This window comes from Bos indicus, chromosome 17, assembly GCF_029378745.1.
Source record: "Bos indicus isolate NIAB-ARS_2022 breed Sahiwal x Tharparkar chromosome 17, NIAB-ARS_B.indTharparkar_mat_pri_1.0, whole genome shotgun sequence".
In the NCBI taxonomy this organism is placed as follows: Eukaryota; Metazoa; Chordata; class Mammalia; order Artiodactyla; family Bovidae; genus Bos; species Bos indicus.
In genome coordinates, this window is record NC_091776.1 from 70655936 (window position 1) to 70673956 (window position 18021).

General features: G+C 53.4%; 2 gene segments (V, D, J or C); both read left to right on the forward strand.

Annotated features, from left to right (window-relative positions):
- The first annotated feature begins 4351 nt into the window (after positions 1 to 4351).
- On the forward strand, positions 4352 to 5181 carry LOC109571158 (immunoglobulin lambda variable 1-40-like). The segment is given in 2 exon segments: positions 4352 to 4444; positions 4546 to 5181. Coding segments are annotated over 2 exon segments (429 nt in total).
- A 10718-nt stretch (positions 5182 to 15899) lies between these two features.
- Positions 15900 to 16579, forward strand: LOC109571161 (immunoglobulin lambda variable 1-40-like). The segment is given in 2 exon segments: positions 15900 to 16033; positions 16143 to 16579. Coding segments are annotated over 2 exon segments (477 nt in total).
- The last annotated feature ends 1442 nt before the right edge of the window (positions 16580 to 18021 follow it).

The window sequence follows — 18021 nt, forward strand, 5'->3', positions numbered from 1 at the left end:
TGACGACTGGGGGCTCCTATCCTTGGATGAAAGAGAGGAGGACAGGGGTGATGCTGATCCGGGCACCTGGACACAGGTGGTGCCACCACAGTCACCTTCATTCCGTGTCCTGGGAGTTGGGAGCAGAGTTAGCCTCCCTCAGAAAGGTGGCTTCTGCTTCCCAAGCCTATAGGGAGTGAACACGTGGCAGATGTTTTATTTAACTTGGGAAAGAGGAGACCAGGAACTAGTACAGTGGGGTCACGGAGTATAAAAACGAAATGCTTATTATCCACTAGGAAAGGACCTCGAAGCAATCTGTGTGTGTGTGTGTGTGTGTGCGCGCGTGTGTAAGGCACTGCTTCATTTCTAAGGAAGGAGAAAGCACCCCCGTCCTGCACGGTCAGGAGGCTGCTTCCACGGGATCGTCACTGTCCTGACCTGAGCTTGAATTAAAGGAATATGTGTCCCAGACGCCTCCTCAGTCCTGACCCCTGAGCTGCCAAGCGCGCTGTGTACAGACTGACCCTGAGGGTCGGAGGGGAGCCCACAGACGGCCCTGAGGTCACAGGGGACACAGAACGGGCTCCTGGCCTGAAGGCAAGAAGGAGACAGAGCACAGAGCGGGTCAGGGGCTTCCCCGAGGGCTCTGGTCACCGGGTCACAGGATGTGTGTCTGGGCCTGGACAGCAGGGGGCGCTCGGGGGCCGTTCCGAGGGTGGTTAGGGGGATGGGAGCTGGGACCCTGGCTCTGCCTGGTGGCCTCTGCTCACGGCTCCCAGCTGTGACCTCCCACCCCAGGGCCACACATTGCCCCGCCCCAGGGGACCCACTGGCCACCCTCAGGCACAGGGGCCTGACCCAGGGCCCAGGGACGAGTGGGTAGGAGTCATTTGAATGAATGGCCCTCCCCCTTTCAGGGTATGAAGAGGGGAAGGAGCGGTGTGGGGACGCTCTGCTCAGCTGTGGGGCCACAGACGGCAGGACGCCCTGACCGTGTCCACCATGGCCTGGTCCCCTCTGCTTCTCACCCTGGTCACTCTCTGCACAGGTGACTGGATGCAGGGACAGGGGAAGGGCCTGGGGAAGACTCACAGGCCTTGCTCCCTGCTCTCGTGTCTGGACCCCAGAGTCACCATCTCTGTCTGTCCCCGTTCCAGGATCCTGGGCCCAGGCTGGGCTAACTCAGCCGGCCTCTGTGTTCAGAACTTTGGGTCAGAGGGTCACCATCTCTTGGACTGGAAGCAGCAACAACATTGGGGGTTATTATGTGAGCTGGTACCAACAGCTCCCAGGAAAGGCCCCCAGACTCCTGACCTATGAAATTAGCAAACGACCCCCAGGGGTCCCAGATCGATTCTCTGGCTCCAAGTCTGGCAACTCAGCCTCTCTGACCAGCTCAGTTCATGCTGAGGACGACACTGATTATTACTGTTTCTCATGGGCTGATGGCTTGAAAGTTTGCACAGTGCTTCAGGCCAGAGAGAAGGAGACAAAAACCTGCTTCCCCCACAGCAATGGGGCTCCAGGGCAAGGTGTTTGCCCCTCTGTTCCTGGAGTCCCTGAGACCACGGAACCCAGCAGACTGAGTGTGCCCTGACTGCAGCACAGCTGCCCCCTCAGCTCGACTCCCCTCCCTAGGTCAGCGGCACACAAGGGGTGGTCACATGCCCCTGGATGAAGGAGCTGCTCACAGCAGTTGCCCCCGGTTCCCAGGTCGGAGTCGGCAGCACAGAGCAGGGGGGTCAGTGCTGCCCTTGCTGGGTCACTGGGCAGTGAACGCACATCTCTGATCTTCCGTCACAGAAGCATCTCCTGTTAAAGGAAAAGGAAATGGAACTCAGTCTTTCTTCAAGTAATTTCCACACAGTCCAGGATCCAGTAAAAATCGTCACTTCTATCAAGAACCAGGAAATTAATTATTGAAGGGAAGTGAGATTGCATAGACATTAATGCTGAGATGCCTCAGATGAGGAAATCAGGTGACAGATATTTTTAGGGATAAGTCTTCAAATCTATTTGATGAGCAAATACAAACACTCTTGGGTCCTAAGGAAAAGGAGATAAATGAACGGAAAAAAAAGAATCATGAGAAAAAGTAGTCAGAATCATTTGAAAATAAAATACATGGAAATAAAAGAGAATCCTCTGTATGTTATCAAAGACATGTAAAACTTATTATTTAATTCATTTATTTGTTCACTGACAGAGTGTTTGGTGACAGGAAAAAAGGCAGCCCCTGCTTCTTCATAAGGCTCCCAGGTGTCATTAGTGGTAAAGAATCCGCCTGCCCATGCAAGGGACATAAGAGATGTGGGCTCTGTCCCCAGGTTGGGAAGACCTTCTGGAGCAAGAAACGGCTACCCACTCCAGTGTTCACGCCTGAGAATCCATGGACAGAGGAGCCTGGTGGGCTACAGTCCACGGGGTCACAAGAGTCAGACAGGATTGAGAACCAAGCCGCTGAGCAGCACCTTGCTCCCACTCTCACGGCCGTGAACGTTCCCCACATCCGCCACCAGGGGGCGCTGTGCACCTGCTCAGAACTGGCAAAGCCTCACCACACCCACATGGTCCCCTGAGCTGGTCCTGCTCCCGGGCTCAGCGGCCTGAGTTGGACGTGGCGGCAGGTGCTTCTTCTCAGGGGACAGACTCAGAGCCGCGGCCCCCAGGCCTCCTGCTGGGAGTGAAGCTGCACCCGGGGCCGAGCACCCAGAAGTGGAGGGTGAAGGGGTCAGGTGGTCGTCAGTCCCCACCCTCTTCCCACAAAGAGAGGAGGGGAGGAGCCCCCAGAGCCCACCCCGTGCACCCCTCCAGCTCTCCTCAGCCTGCTCCCGCTGCTCCTCATCTCTTTGCTCAGAGTCTCCGCTCCAGCTCACCTCATTCATGACTCCCCCAATCATGAGCCTCTCTCTCTACAAACCTGCACTGTTGCCCTGCATGGTCATGACCATGTCAGAAGGTCATGGACGTGTTTCCGATCTTCCTGAACTGGACACTCACTTCCTCGGCCCCTCCTTGAACCTCTCTAACCCCTTCCTTCCCAAGAAGCCTCAGGTCTCTGGGTCTATGTGTGACCCAAGTTCGTTATCCCTCTGCTCCTCTCCAGGTTCCCTTTGTTTCCCAGGGGATCCATGAACCCCTCTAGTAGCTGATTTATCCCGAGTGCTCACACTCCGATCTGTGTGCACATCAAGTGAAGAATCGGGTGGGAAGAGAAACCCTGGTCCTGAGATGAGGGAGACGATTTCTGGCTGAGGAGTGTCTGTGCTCAGCTGCTGTGGGATTGATTTTATGCACAGTGAGCAGAGAAGCTGCTGGGGCCCTCACTGGAAAAGCAGACGCTCTCCCGGGGCTCTGACCCAGGAGGCATTACTGCTGGTCTGTCTGACCATGTCTATGGTCACGTCTGAGATTCCTGAGAACAGCTGATCTGCCTTGTCATGTCCTGTGTCTCATCTCAGATCTGAGGCTGACCCATGGCTCTGATAACTCAGCCTGCCCTGTTTCACAGGTAGAACGTCCTGCTAAGACATGAAAATCCCTCAGTGGAGATCCATAAGTATTAGAAAGACTGGTTCTGGCCCTGCCTCGCTCAGAGGCCAGTAGAATTAAGAATGCCAATATCTTTCTAAATATGTTCTTTTACTTAATAATAAAATTTCATAAGATACCTCTCATGTGATTTAGTTAAAATTGTATTTAATGAACTGAACCTACAAAGAAAATGATGTTTTAAAAACAGTACCGAGGCAATGCAAAATTAAAACAGAACCAGGGTCCGACACAACTTAGCGACTCAACACTTCCTTCAGATATATTTATGCACCTGTTTAAAGTGACGACTTAGATTTCCACTAATCCGTGAACACATTGTGGTTCATTTACAATCTCAAAGTCACACACCCACAGTGCAACACGCACGTGCACTACAGGGTAACTGCCTTGGCTGTTCCTTTCCAACCAAACACTTCCTGAGCTGTGTAATTTCAAAACCAGTTTGGGAGGGTTGACTCTAAGAGCTCTTATCACCAGGTCACAGGGAGTGTGTCTGGATGGGACACAGGGGACATTCCCAGGCAGTTCTGAAGAGTTATGCACCCACAGTGGGGGAGTGGTCATTTGCATGAAAGGCTCCCAGCCGTGACCTCCCACTCCCAAGCCCCACACAGCCCCGCCCCTGATCTGGCTACCCCAAGGCACAGGGGCCTGACCCAGGGCCCAGGGAGGGTCAGAGAGCTGGGGGATCAGAGACCTAAGGTGTGGGGACAGAGAGCTGGGTGGGGTCAGAGAGCTGGGGGGTCATTTGCATGAAAGGCCCCGCCCCCTCTCAGGGTATGAAGAGGGGAAGGAGCGGTGTGGGGACGCTCTGCTCAGCTGTGGGGCCACAGAAGGCAGAACGCCCTGACCGTGTCCACCATGGCCTGGTCCCCTCTGCTCCTCACCCTGGTCACTCTCTGCACAGGTGGGGGGACAGGGGAAGGGCCCTGGAAAGACTCACAGGCCCTACTCCCTGCTCTCGTGTCTGGACCCCAGAGTCACCATCTCTGTCTCTCCCCCTTCCAGGATCCTGGGCCCAGGCTGTGCTGACCCAGCCGCCCTCCGTGTCCGGGTCCCTGGGCCAGAGGGTGACCATCTCCTGCACTGGAAGCAGCAGCAACATCGGTGGTGGTAATTGTGTGGGCTGGTACCAACAGATCCCAGGATCGGCCCCCAAAACCCTCATCTATAGGAGTACCAGTCGACCCTCGGGGGTCCCAGACCGATTCTCCGGCTCCAGGTCTGGCAACACAGCCACCTTGACCATCAGCTCGCTCCAGGCCGAAGACGAGGCGGATTACTACTGTGCAACTTACGAAAGTAGTAGTTATCATGGCACAGTGCTCCAGGTCAGGGGAGAAGTGAGACAAAAACCTGCTCTCCTCCAGACATGGGCCTCCTGGGACTGAAACATCTCTGTCAAAGCAGGCACTGTAGCAGCAGCTCTGAAATGGACATAAAATCATATTCATTTCACACGGTGAGAACAAGAGTGTGTGGCCGTACTTCACAACTTCCTGCACATTTTCACTCAAAATGTCCTCAGCTGCTCTTCCCAGTCCTTCTGCTCCATGTAAGACCATTTAGGGGAAAGGGAATTTGGAATACTCCACCATGTTCAAACCAACTTTTTCAAACACTATCATTTTAATTTCTGATCTTGAGTAGTGTGTTTTCTTATTATTTTCGACTGATATTTTAGAAGAATCTCAACTTAATGGCTGCATTGTTAACTTTCTTCTATAAGGTTGCAGGTATATGAATTCTACTCCTGTTTTTTGTTGGTTTCTCTCAGCACAGGATTGCTGAGCCCCTAGAGCTGGTGCTGCTGTGGGTATCAACATTGGATCAGCAGCCCTGAACTGAGGACTCTTGTGACCGGCAATCAGGGCCTGTGTGTGGAGAGACCCCTGTCCCCTCACAGACCGCAGCTGACTCTGTGGCTCCCTGCACCCTGAGCGGTGACATCAGTTGCCGGGGACCAGCCCCGGCTGATCCAGGGTATTCGAAGCGGGGACGGCGTCGGCGACCTATTTATTTAAATATTTTATCAAAGATATAAAGAGTAATAGGATGAGGATAGCTCAGTAGGAAAATTCAGTGAAGAAAAGAGGCTGAATAATTCAGCCAGAAGGTGAGAGAAAGAACGACATGGGGAGACCAAGTTTCGGTGAACAAGGCCCGCACTTTATTTTCCAAAGTAGTTTTTATACCTTAAGTTGTGCATAGAGGATAATGGGGGAAGGGGTGGAGTCATGCAAGGACAGCAGTTCCTGGTCCTAATCGAAGCCAGGCTTTCAAACTTATCATATGCAAAAGTTCAGGTGAATTACATCATCTTCTGGCCAGGAGGCCTGTTAACATTTTAAGAAACTTATCTTTCTCTAAAGGTGATTATTCCAAAGTCAGGCACCAGCCTCCAAAAAAGCATTGGACAAAGCTGCATTCCTATAGGGCAAAGGTGAGGTGGGCTCAGTCAAGAAAAGAATTAACTCAAGGGTCCAAGGTTACAAACACTGAGGCTACTACTTACATTTCTATACACCCATTATATCAATCAATACACTGCCAAGGACACAGTAGGTAAGGGGTATGGAGACTTAGCAGCAAACATTGGCCCAATAAGTGAAAAACCCTTCACCAATACAATTTCTAATCAATCTTTTAACTACTCAAAAGAATCTGTGTTTAGACAGTTTAGAACATCTCCTCCCTCTCACAGCTGGGAGGCTCTGAACAATCACATGTGGCTGAAAAAACCTATTCACGCAGGCTAGAGGATTTCCAAAGGAGTTTGTAGGTTGAAACACTGTCACACCCAGGAATTATTAACTGGAGCTGTAAGCTAACACTTTTTTCAGAGAGAGGTAGTGGGGGACAGCCCCCTGTAAAGTCAGAGGTGTAGGTGAAAGCACAAAGCAGAAAGTAGGCAGACTCTGGTTTTGGGGGTAGATGCTCGAGAATTTCCAGGGAGACTCCTGAGGCTTGATCCCGCCTTTGCGTATGCCAAGCCTCCTTCCTCATGACCTTTGCCATGGGCGGAGCTCGCTCCCCGCAATCAGTGTTGGCCGCTCTGCTGTTACTGGAACCAGCAGAAGCCAGTGAGCCCTCCTCCGCCCTCCGATCCTACCACTCAGACTCCAGTAAGAACCAGGCTCCGGGGTCCTCGCAGGTTTTCTGGATCCAAAGATGCCTCGGCCAATGCAGGGCTCCTGCTCGTCTCCGGGCTGCAGCCTGAGGATGAGGCTGACTCTGACCGTGCAGGCTGGTGCAACAGGGCTTCTCACAGCGACACAGGTAGACGGGAAACTGGGACGAGAGGCTCAGCCTGTCAGGGGCTTGTTCTTAGAGCACCGTCAAATGTTAAAGAATACCCCAGAATCCATTAATTCTTGAGGTATGTTCTGGTTCATAATAAGTCTACTCCCAGTTGTACAGTCAGTTTTGCTGAAGTCTCAGAAAATGTAAAGCTTCTGATACCACTGAAGTGCACCCTGGTCATCCATGTGATCAAGGGAGCCGTGGAGCTGAGCTCCCTCACTGGAGATCAGGAGCAGAAGGCTTTTCCAGATGCGCCTTCAGCAGAGCCCGTGGACCATCCCAGCAGGCAGATCGTCCCCCAGGGTGCGAACCCTACTCCTGAAGGGGCAGAGCAGAGAGCATGAGGAGTGAGGGGCACCGCTGATACATCACAGGAGGCAGGAAAGCCCAGGAGTGGTTCTCCTGACCCACAGGTGCTGGCTCTGTCCTGCCCTCCCCTCCTCTCATCTCCACCCCATTGGAGTATTTCCTACTTCAGGGTTGGGGTGGTCTGTGGACTGTCAGGAGCAGGGGCTCCCCAGGATGTGCCTGTGTACCTCTGCTTGTGATGCCCCCGATGAGCCCAGAGCCAAGGGCCCCACGGCCTGTAGAAGGAACAGCGGGGAAGCGGGGATCACCATGGCATGATGACAAGGGATTCCAGGCAAAGTCCCTGTCTTTGTGATTCAGGACAGAGGTGAGGGACAGTCAGGGGTTCAGCCCTGTTCTCTGGCTCCTTGTGGGTCCACATGCCCAGGATCAAGTCCACACTCCTTGATCACTCTGGACCCCAGCCTGGTGAGGAGGCTGGTCATCAGTGTCACACAGCTCATCACTAACCACAGCCACAGGGAATCCCCGTGTGATGGGGATGTCTGATGAAAGCTTGTCCTCTACTCCCGTGTCGACCCATCACTGCCCTGACCCTGCCTGTGACCTCACCAGTGCTGGTTCAGGTCTCTGCTCTCACTTGTGCTATTAAATCCAGGCAGTCTCACCTCCTCATCCAGGTCCATCATTATGGGGTCCACGAAACTGTCCCTTTTTCACTCTGGTCTTCATATACAAGCAGAATGCCCATGTGCCCAGATACACAGGGTCCCTCACAGGTACTGAGCAGGATGTCGAGGAAGCAGAAGCCCAGGATCTGTGCCCTGGAGCCCCAGGGGGCCTCTCTTACCCCCCGCACGTTCCTCTCCTGCTCCAGGCTTTGTGCTCTGCCCTGAACCCTGACCCTTAGGGAAGCTGGGTGCCTCCCTTTCCATGGGGATTGCTGCCTGAAGAGCCCTCTTCTCCAGGTACTGGGAGACCCTCCCTGTTAGGATGTGGCTCTCAGACTCCTCACTTGCTCATTTCCTCCTCTTTTGCCTCATGATCTCTCCCCCTTTTCCCTCCCTGCTTCTTTGTTTGAGGTGATATTGGATAAATGTCACTATTTTGGACACAGACCTTATAATCCCACCTCCATTAAATCTATGGATTCTAACAATTGAAGGTTAGAACGTTAGACTTCACCATGTCCAATGAAGATCAGGTAACGGTCATAACGGTTTCTCACCAGAGATGAAACCCTTGTCTGGGATGGGTTTCTCAGCCCAGACAAGGATGAGATTCCCATTTATAGGCATAATTTTTTATATCAAACGTTTAATATTGAAAGATTATAAAATTAGACTAAAAACATCTTTAAATATCTGAGTCAAAAAGAAGTACTGTGAGGACCATGATCAAGGGTAAATGAGAACCCCTGGAAGTGACCAAGAAGAGCTTTGTCGTTCCTGAGAGACTCCTATTCTCTTTGCAAAGAGAGAAATAAGAGCAGAGCCATGCAGTCTGGGCTGGGAAGGTCCCGGGAGGCCCTGCAAATTCAACCTTGACTCCTTATCAACCTGGGAAGGAAGCTCAGACAGAATCCTGACCAGGTACCACCCACAGGCACACTGGGAGTTTGAACCCTGGAAACTCAGGTCGGGTGGTTGTGTTCTGGCAGTGAACCCACGAGCTGGGCAGAGCAAACACAGACATCAGGGAATCCTGAAATTCGTTAGTGTATTAGCATACCATTGAGGGGTCTGAGGTCATTCAGTTCAGTTCAGTTCAGTCGCTCAGTCGTGTCCAACTCTTTGTGACCCCATGAATCGCATCACGCCAGGGCTCCCTGTCCATCACCAACTCCCGGAGTTCACCCAAACTCATGCATTGAGTCTGTGATGCCATCCAGCCATCTCATCCTCTGTCGTCCCCTTCTCCTCCTCCCCCAATCCCTCCCAGCATCAGGGTCTTTTCCAATGAGTCAACTCTTCACATGACGTGGCCAAAGTATTGGAGTTTCAGCTTCAGCATCAGTCCTTCCAGTGAACACCCAGGACTGTTCTCCTTTAGGATGGACTGGTTGGATCTCTCATTAGGTACCTGGAAAAATCAATGACCAAGCCCAAACTAGATGAAGGCGACTCATTCTACTGCCCTGGGCGGTGACATCAGGAAGACCCACCTGCAAGTGTGAGAAAAGCCCTTCCAGGAGGCCATGGTGTGAAGTGGGGGAGGAGGAGGTCTGAGTCCAGCAGGGGGCGCTGTGGGCCTGTTTCTGAGAGCCCAGGGTCCTGACCAGGCAGGCTGGCACCTCCTCCCTTGGCTCTTGCCCACGTGGGCAGCAGGGTCCTCACTGGAGGGTGATGTCCTGCACCTGGGCCCCCAGGGGACACGGCAGCTCTCAGCTCAGAGCCACAGGCTTGCCTCTCAGTTCCCGCTGCTCTGTTGTTGGGTCAGTGCCCAGACCTGAAATCCAACTGAGGACAGAGGGACGGTCATACAAGAAGAATGAACTTCCTTCAGGAAACTCGGCCTCCAGGGATACCTGGACAGGGGATAAGAGACCCCTGCAGAGGCTGCGCCATTGCCCACAGAACGCCCGGGTGTTCCCAGTGGAAGAGGGATGCAGGCAAGGACCCTCTGTCACCATCTGTGTCATTTAAAAATGTTCCCTGTTGGGTTATGTGGCAATTTCAACATTTTGAAGTGAACTATGGAAACTGATATTGTGTCAGTTTTTGTGGCTCCATTACTCGTTCCTTCCCGTTTTATTAATACTTTATGTTAACACTTGTAACATGAAATATATGAAATCAGAAGTTCAGCCAAACTGTCATCAATATGTTCATATAATAAGAAAAGAATTCACTAGGAATACATAATAACCCCTTGCACCGCTCCCACTCCCTGCAGCCTCTTCTGCTCCTCTCTTGCTCTTTCCTAAGAGCACCCCTCTAATCCATGACTTTCCTCCCCAATCTGGGCTCCTCTCTACAACCCTTCACCAGCGACCTCCTCCTCCAGACCAACGTCACTCTATCAGGTCATGGGTCAGTTTCCAGGCTTCCTTGACCAGCCTTGTCCTCCCTTGCAACCTCTCTAGCCCTCCTACCAGAGAAGCCTCAGGTCTCCAGACTTCAGGTGTGACCCCAGCTCATCCCCTCCCGGCCAGGGCGGTCACTGCTGCCTTACCTGGACCTCCTTTAACTCAGCCTATCTTCCTATCGTCACTTCTGAGTGTCCGAGGTCAGCAGACCTGACCTGTCACGCACGTTCCCTCAAGTCAGCTCTGAGCTGACCTATGGCTCCCATACCTCAGCCTGCCCTGTTTTCACAGGCTGCTCAGAGATAAGCACTCCCCAGTGGAGAGGCAATATGTGGCAGAAAGAGCTGGTTCTAGCCCTGCCTCAGTCAAAGTCCAAACAAGTTAGGAATACAAATGTCTTTGTAGAAATATTTTTACTGGATAGTATTTAAAATTTCCTAGGATACCCATGAAGTCATTTAAAAAGAACGTACAATGATAATTAGTTTTCCAGAACTGTACCCTTGTAAGTGAAAAATTAAGAGAGAACGTCAATTTTCCGTCAGTTTAATTCATGCACAGATTTTAAGGAATGACTGTAGATTTTCACTAATCCATTACCACATTTGGTTCGTTTAAAATCTCACACACCCAGAGTGTAACACCTCACCAGTGCAGGGCAAGCTACAGTCAACCGTTCTTTTCCAACCAATCACTTCGACCTCTACCTTCTCTAACCTGCTATTTGGGATGGTTGGTCCTAACAGCTATTACGTATCAGGATCCCTGGGGACACACCCTGCTCAGAGCCCTTCAGAGTCTCAATAAAAACTGCCAGGAGCATCACCAGGCCTGCACCCTTCAGCCGGTGCCCTGTGCCTGCAGGAAAGACGCCCGGGAGGGGCCACTTCATAAGACAGGCCATGGGACAGGGTCCAGCGTGTGGAAGCCTTCACACACAGTAAGTTCTGTTCAGTTCAGTAGCTCAGTCATGTCCGACTCTTTGCGACCCCATGGACTGCAGCACGCCAGGCTTCCCTGTCCATCACCAACTCCTGGAGTTTACTCAAACTCATGTCCATTGAGTTGGAGATGCCATCCAACCATCTCATCCTCTGTCATCTGCTTTTCCTCCTTTCCTCAATCTTTCCCAGCATCAGGGTCTTTTCAAATGAGTCAGTTCTTTGCATCAGGTAGCCAAAGTATTGGAGCTTCAGCTTCAGTATCAGTCCATCCAATGAACATTCAGAACTGATTTCCTTTAGGATGGACTGGTTGGATCTCCTTGCAGTCCAATGGACTCTCAAAAGTCTCCTGCAACACCAGAGTTCAAAAGCATCGTTTCTTTGGTGCTCAGCTGTCTTTATAGTCCAACTCTCAACTTTTCCATGACTACTGGAAAAACCATAGCTTTGACTAGACAGACCTTTGTTGGCAAAGTCATGTATCTGCTTTTTAATATGCTGTCTAGGTTGGTCATAGCTTTTCTTCCAAGGAGCAAGCATCTTTTAATTTCATGGCTGCAGTCCCCATCTGCAGTGATTTGGAGCCCAAAAGTGAAGTCTGTCAGTTTCCACTGTTTCCCCATCTATTTGCCGTGAAGTGATGGGACCAGATGCCATGACCTTAGTTTTCTAAATGTTCGGTTTTAATCCAACTTTTTCACTCTCCTCTTTCGCTTTCATCAAGAGGCTCTTTTGTTCAAACACATGGTAAAGATCCAGGCGTTTAGGAATGCTGAATCCCACCTCAGGCCTCTCTCCACACCTTCACCCCCTCCTCAGAGAACTGCCCCCTCTTCCTCAGGGCTGAGGGGACGCACAGAGGAAGGAGGGCTCTGCCCACCAGGGAGGAGGCCCACAGAGGAGGGACCCTGCTGTCCTGCACAGAAGGAGACCCACTTTCCTGCTCCGGGGCCGGCACTGCCCTGACCTGATCCTGATCTGAGAGGAATTTGTGTCTCAGATGCCCCTCGGTCCTGACCCCTGAGCAGTCATGGAAGCCCTGGACAGATTCATCCTGAGGATTTGAGGGGAGCCCATGATGGCCCTGAGCTCAGGGGGACACAGAAGGGGCACCTGGCCTGGTGCTAAAGAGGGGACAGTGCACAGAGCAGGAGGCAGGATCTGTCCTTGAGGGCTCTGCTCTCCAGGTCACAGGATGTGTGTCTGGGCCTGGACAAGGGGTGGGGGGCGCTCGGGGTCCATTTCTGAAGCTGGGTGGTGGGAGGCAGAGCTGGGCCCCCCGACAGAGCTCCCTGACAAGGCCTGGTGGCCTCTGCTCAGGGCTCCCAGCTGTGACTCCCACTCCTGAGACCCACAGAGCCCTACCCCTGACAACTCTCTGGCCACCGTCAGGCATAGAGACCTGGCCCAGGGCCTGGGAGGTTGTGTGATGCACGGGATCCTTTGCATGAAAGGACCCTCCCCCTCTCAGGGTATGAAGAGGGGAAGGAGCGGTGTGGGGACACTCTGCTCAGCTGTGAGGCTACAGAAGGCAGGACGCCCTGACTGTGTCCACCATGGCCTGGTCCCCTCTGCTCCTCACCCTGGTCGCTCTCTTCACAGGTGACTGGATGTGGGGACAGGGGAAGGGCCCTGGGAAGACTCACAGGCCCTGCTCCCTGCTCTCCTGTCAGGACCCCAGAGTCACCATGTCTGTCTCTCCCCCTTCCAGGATCCTGGGCCCAGGCTATGCTGACTCAGCCGCCCTCCGTGTTCGGGACTTTGGGTCAGAGGGTTACCCTCTCCTTCACTGGAAGGAGCAGCAACCCTGGGGGTCTTTATGTCAGCTGGTACCAACAGCTCCCAGGAAAGGCCCCTAGACTCCTGACATATGAAAATAGCAAACAACCCTCAGGACTCCCAGATTGACTCTCTGGCTCCAAGCCTGGCAACTCAGCCTCTCTGACCACCTCAGTTCATGCTGAACGATACTGATTATTACTGTTTCTCATGGGCTGACGGCTTGAAAGTTTGCACAGTGCTTCAGGCCAGAGAGAAGGAGACAAAAACCTGCTTCCCCCACAGCAATGGGGCTCCGAGGGCAAGGTGTTTGCCCCTCCCTTCCTGGAGTCCCTGAGACCATGGAACCCAGCAGACTGAGTGTGCCCTGACTGCAGCACAGTTGCCCCCTCAGCTCGACTCCCCTCCCTAGGCCAGCGGCACACAAGGGGTGGTCACACGCCCCTGGATGAAGGAGCTGCTCACAGCAATTGCCCCCGGCTCCCAGGTCGGAGTCGGCAGCACGGAGCAGGGGAGTCAGTGCGCCCTTGCTGGGTCACTGGGCAGTGAATGCACATCCCTGAGCTTCCACCACAGAAGCATTTTCTGTTAAAGGAAAAGGAAATGGAACCCAGAGTTTCTACAAGCAATTTCCACAGAATCCAGTATCCAGTAGAATTGTCACTTCTATCAAGAACCAGAATACTAAATATTGAAGGGAAGTGAGAAGGCATAGACAACACTGGTGAGATGCCTGAGATGATGAAATCAGGTGACAGATGTTTTTAGGGACAAATCATCAAATCTATTTGATGAGCAAATACAAACACTCTTGGGTCCTAAGGAAAAGGAGATAAATGTAGGAAAAGGAGAAAAAGTAGTCAGAATCACCTGAAAATACAATAGAAGAAATAAAAAAGAAGTATCTGCACACATCAAAGACGTGTAATACTTATTGCTATTCGATTCATTCATTTGTTTATTGACAGAGTGTTTGGTGACAGGAAAAAAGAGCGCCCCTGCTTCCTTTCATAAGGCTTCCCAGGTGTCGCTAGAGGTAAAGAACCCGGTGCCAATGCAAGGGCCATAAGAGAAGTGGGTTCTGTCCCTGGGGTGGGAAGATCCTCTGGAGCAAGAAACGGCAACCCTCTCCAGTGTTCTTGCCTGGAGAATCCCATGGACAGATGAGCCTGGTGGGCTAGAGTCCACGGGGTCGCAAAGGAGTCAGACAGGATTGAGAACCAAGTAACTGAGCGGCACCTTGCTCCCACTCTCACCGCCGTGAACGTTCCCCGGGTGCGTCACCAGGGGGCGCTGTGCACCTGCTCAGAACTGGCAGCCCCTCAACGCACCCCCATGGTCCCCTGAGCTGGCCCTGCACCCGGGCTCAGCAGACTGAGTTGGATGTGAGAGCAGGTGGTTCCTCTCAGGGGACAGACTCAGAGCCTCGGCCCGCAGGCCTCCTCCTGGGACTGAAGCTGAACCCGGGGCCGAACACCCAGAGTTGGAGGGTGAAGGGGTCAGGTAGTCATCAGTGCCCACCCTCTTCCCAGAAAGAGAGGAGGGAAGGAGCCCCTAGAGCCCACCCAGTGCACCCCTCCAGCTCTCCTCAGCCTGCGCCCGCTCCTCCTCATCTCTTTGCTCAGAGCCTGCCCTCCCGCTCTCCTCATTCGTGACTTTCCTCCCAATTCTGGGCCTTGCTCTTTCTACAAACATACACTGTTGACCTCCACAGTGGTGACCAAGCTCATGCTCTTAGAGAGTCATGAACGAGTTTCCAGATCTTCCTGAAACACTCACTTCCTCATCCCCCTCCTTGAACCTCTCTAACCCTTGCTTCCCGAGAAGCCTCAGGTTTCCGGCTCTCAGGTGTGACCCCAGCTCGACCCCTCCCTGTTCCACCCCTGGTTCCCCCTCATTTCCCAGGGGACCCAGTGATGCCCACCCAGCAGCTGATTTATCCTGTGAACGTTCACACTCTGTCCCATGTGCCCATCGAGTCAGGATTCAGGAGGGGACAGAAAGCCTGGTCCTGACACCTGGGAAATGATTCCTGGCTGAGGAGTGTCTGTGCTCAGCTGCTGTGGGACTGACTTTATGCACAGTGAGCCCGGGAGAAGCTGCTGGGGCCCTGGGCTGGGAAAGCAGACCCTGTCCTGGGGCTCTGCCCCTGGGGCCGTGACTGCTGCTCTGTCTGACCATGTGCATGGTCCCGTCTGAGATTCCTGAGAACAGCTGATCTGCCTTGTCATGTCCTGTGTCTCATCTCAGATCTGAGGCTGACCCATGGCTCTGATAACTCAGCCTGCCCTGTTTCACAGAGAGAACATCCTGCTAAGACATGAAAATCCTTCAGTGGAGATGCTTGTCAGAAAGGCTTTAAAATGATCTTATTTAAAGAACAGAATCTACAAGGAACATTATGTTTTAGAAATAGTACCATGGCAATGCAAAATTAAATCAGAGCCAGAGTCGGACACAACTTAGTGACTGAACCACAACATTTTCTTCAGTTAAGTTTAGGCATCTATTTTAAGTGATGACCTTAGATTTTTACTACTCCATGATCACATTTTGGTTCATTTAAAATCTCAAAGTCACACATCCACTGTGTAACACTCACATGCACTACAGGGTAAATTACACCTGGATCTTTTTTTCCAACACAACTCTTCCTGAACTGTGTAACTTCAAAGCCAGTTTTGGGCAAGTTGACTCTAAGAGCTCTGATCACTAGGTCACAGGATGTATGTCTGGGCCAGGACACCAGGGGGCCATCCAAAGCCATTCCTGTGGGTCTGCAGCTGAGATCTGAGATGAGTCCCCTGGTGCTTCCAGGTGCTTTCTGCTCAGGGTTCCCAGCTGTGACCTCCCATCCCCAAGCCCCACAAACCCTGCCTCTGATCACCCACTGGACTCCTTAGGGCACAGGAAGCTGACCCAGGTCCCAGAGGTGATCAGAGCATTGTGGGGGTGGTGTGGGAAGGACGGTCATTTGCATGAAAGGCCACTCCCCCTCTCAGCATATGAAGAGGGGAAGGAGTGCTGTGGGGATGCTCTGCTCAGCTGTGGGGCCACAGACAGCAGGACGCCCTGACCATGTCCACCATGGCCTGGTCCCCTCTGCTCCTCACCCTGGTCGCTCTGTGCACAGGTGACTGGATGCGGGGCCAGGGGAGAGGTCTTGGAAAGACACACATGCTGTGCTCCCCGCTATCGTGTCTGGACCCCAGACTCACCATCTCTGTCTCTCTCCCTTCTAGGATCCTGGGCCCAGGCTGTGCTGACTCAGCCGTCCTCCGTGTCCGGCTCCCTGGGCCAGAGGGTCTCCATCACCTGCTCTGGAAGCAGCAGCAACATCGGTAGTTATAATGTGGGCTGGTACCAACAGGTCCCAGGATCGGGCCTCAGAACCATCATCTATGGTAGTAGCAGTCGACCCTCGGGGGTCCCCGACCGATTCTCCGGCTCCAAGTCTGGCAACACAGCCACCCTGACCATCAGCTCGCTCCAGGCTGAGGACGAGGCGGATTATTTCTGTGTAGCTTATGACAGTAGTAGCAGTACTGTCACAGTGCTCCAGGCCAGGGGGGAAGTGAGACAAAAACCTGCTCTCCCCGAAGTCACGGGCCTCTCGGGGCTGAAGCATCTTCTGCCAATGCAGACAATTCTGTTGTTTGTTTGATTTAAAACGGGGGTCTGAGCCCCACACCAGGAAATTAGTCTGGGAAATCCTTTCAGTTCTTCTTCATTCTTTGCCCTCACCAAGGCCTTGCTCTTGGCAACCACATTTTATATGAATATCTGAAGTTGAGCAGAAGGCCCTGAATGCCAGAGGCAGGTCCTGGCAGACAGAGTCCATGACGGTCAGGTCAGAACCAGAGAGACAGCGTCCAGCTGCGTCTGATTCAGGACACTTCAGGTCCTCAGCTGTCCTTGGGCTGAGGTGAGGCCCAGGCTGCTGCTCCTGCCTTTCCTGTGACCGCCTCTCAGGCTCCCTCAGGGCTCCAGGCCTGCGGGGGACTAGACCAGGATTCCTGTCAAACTGTGGGAGTGGGGCAGCCCAGGGGTTCCCTGCTCAGGCTCTGCTGGAACTTCTGCTGCTGCTGCCCCACCCTGGATCCAGGTCATCGAGGGCTCTGCCCTTGCATGGAGGCTCCTCTCTCCCCTCTGTCCTCAAATCCGCCCCCACCCGCCCCCACAGCAGCCCATTCCCAGGAGAGGGTCTCAAAGGACACAGAAAATCTGTCTCCCATCACTGGGGACACAGGGTCTGTTAGTCTCTATCTCAGTGTCCGAATTGGGGGTCCATCAAGGTCTCTCAGCCCTGGCAGACCCCCACGCCATGGGCCCTCTCCTGCACAGGGAGCAGGTCCTGCTCTCAGCCTCCTCTGTCCCCTCGTGGTGTCCGGGGCTCAGGCAGGGGGGACTCAGCCAGGGTCGGTGACTCCATGGACACTCAGCCACACTCACCTGCCTGGGAACAGCAAGACTGGTGGCACCAAGGGGGCGACTTGGCTGCCGTCCCAGTTGTGCTGAGTCCCAGGCTCCTGAGCACAGGAGTCACAACCCGCCCGCAGGGTCTCAGCGAGGCTGGAGGGCTCCGAGTCAGGTGGGGCTCCCTGACCATCTCTGGGCCCAGCCCGAGGACAAGGCTTAGCCCCTAGACCTGGTGCTGCTGTGAGTGACCACACTGCAGCCCTGAGGCCCTGGACTGCTGTGACTGGCAATGGTTTCAGGGCCTGTGTGTGTGGAGACCCCTGTTCCCTCACAGACCACAGCTGACTCTATGGCTCCCTGCACCCTGAGCAGTGACATCAGTGTCAGCCACTCTACTGTTACTGGAACCTGCAGAAGCCAGCGAGCCCTCCTCGGTCCTCCGGTCCTACCACTCAGACTCCAGTAAGGACCAGGCTCCAGGGTCCCCGCAGGTTTCCTGGATTCAAAGATGCCTCGGCCAACGTGGGCCTCCTGCTCGTCTCTGGGCCGCAGCCTGAGCATGAAGCTGACTCTGACCGTGCAGGCTGGTGCAACAGGGCTTCTCACAGCGACACAGGTAGATGGGAAACTGGGACGAGAGGCTCAGCCTGTCAGGGGCTTATTCTTAGACAACCGTCAAATGTTAAATAATACCCCAGAATC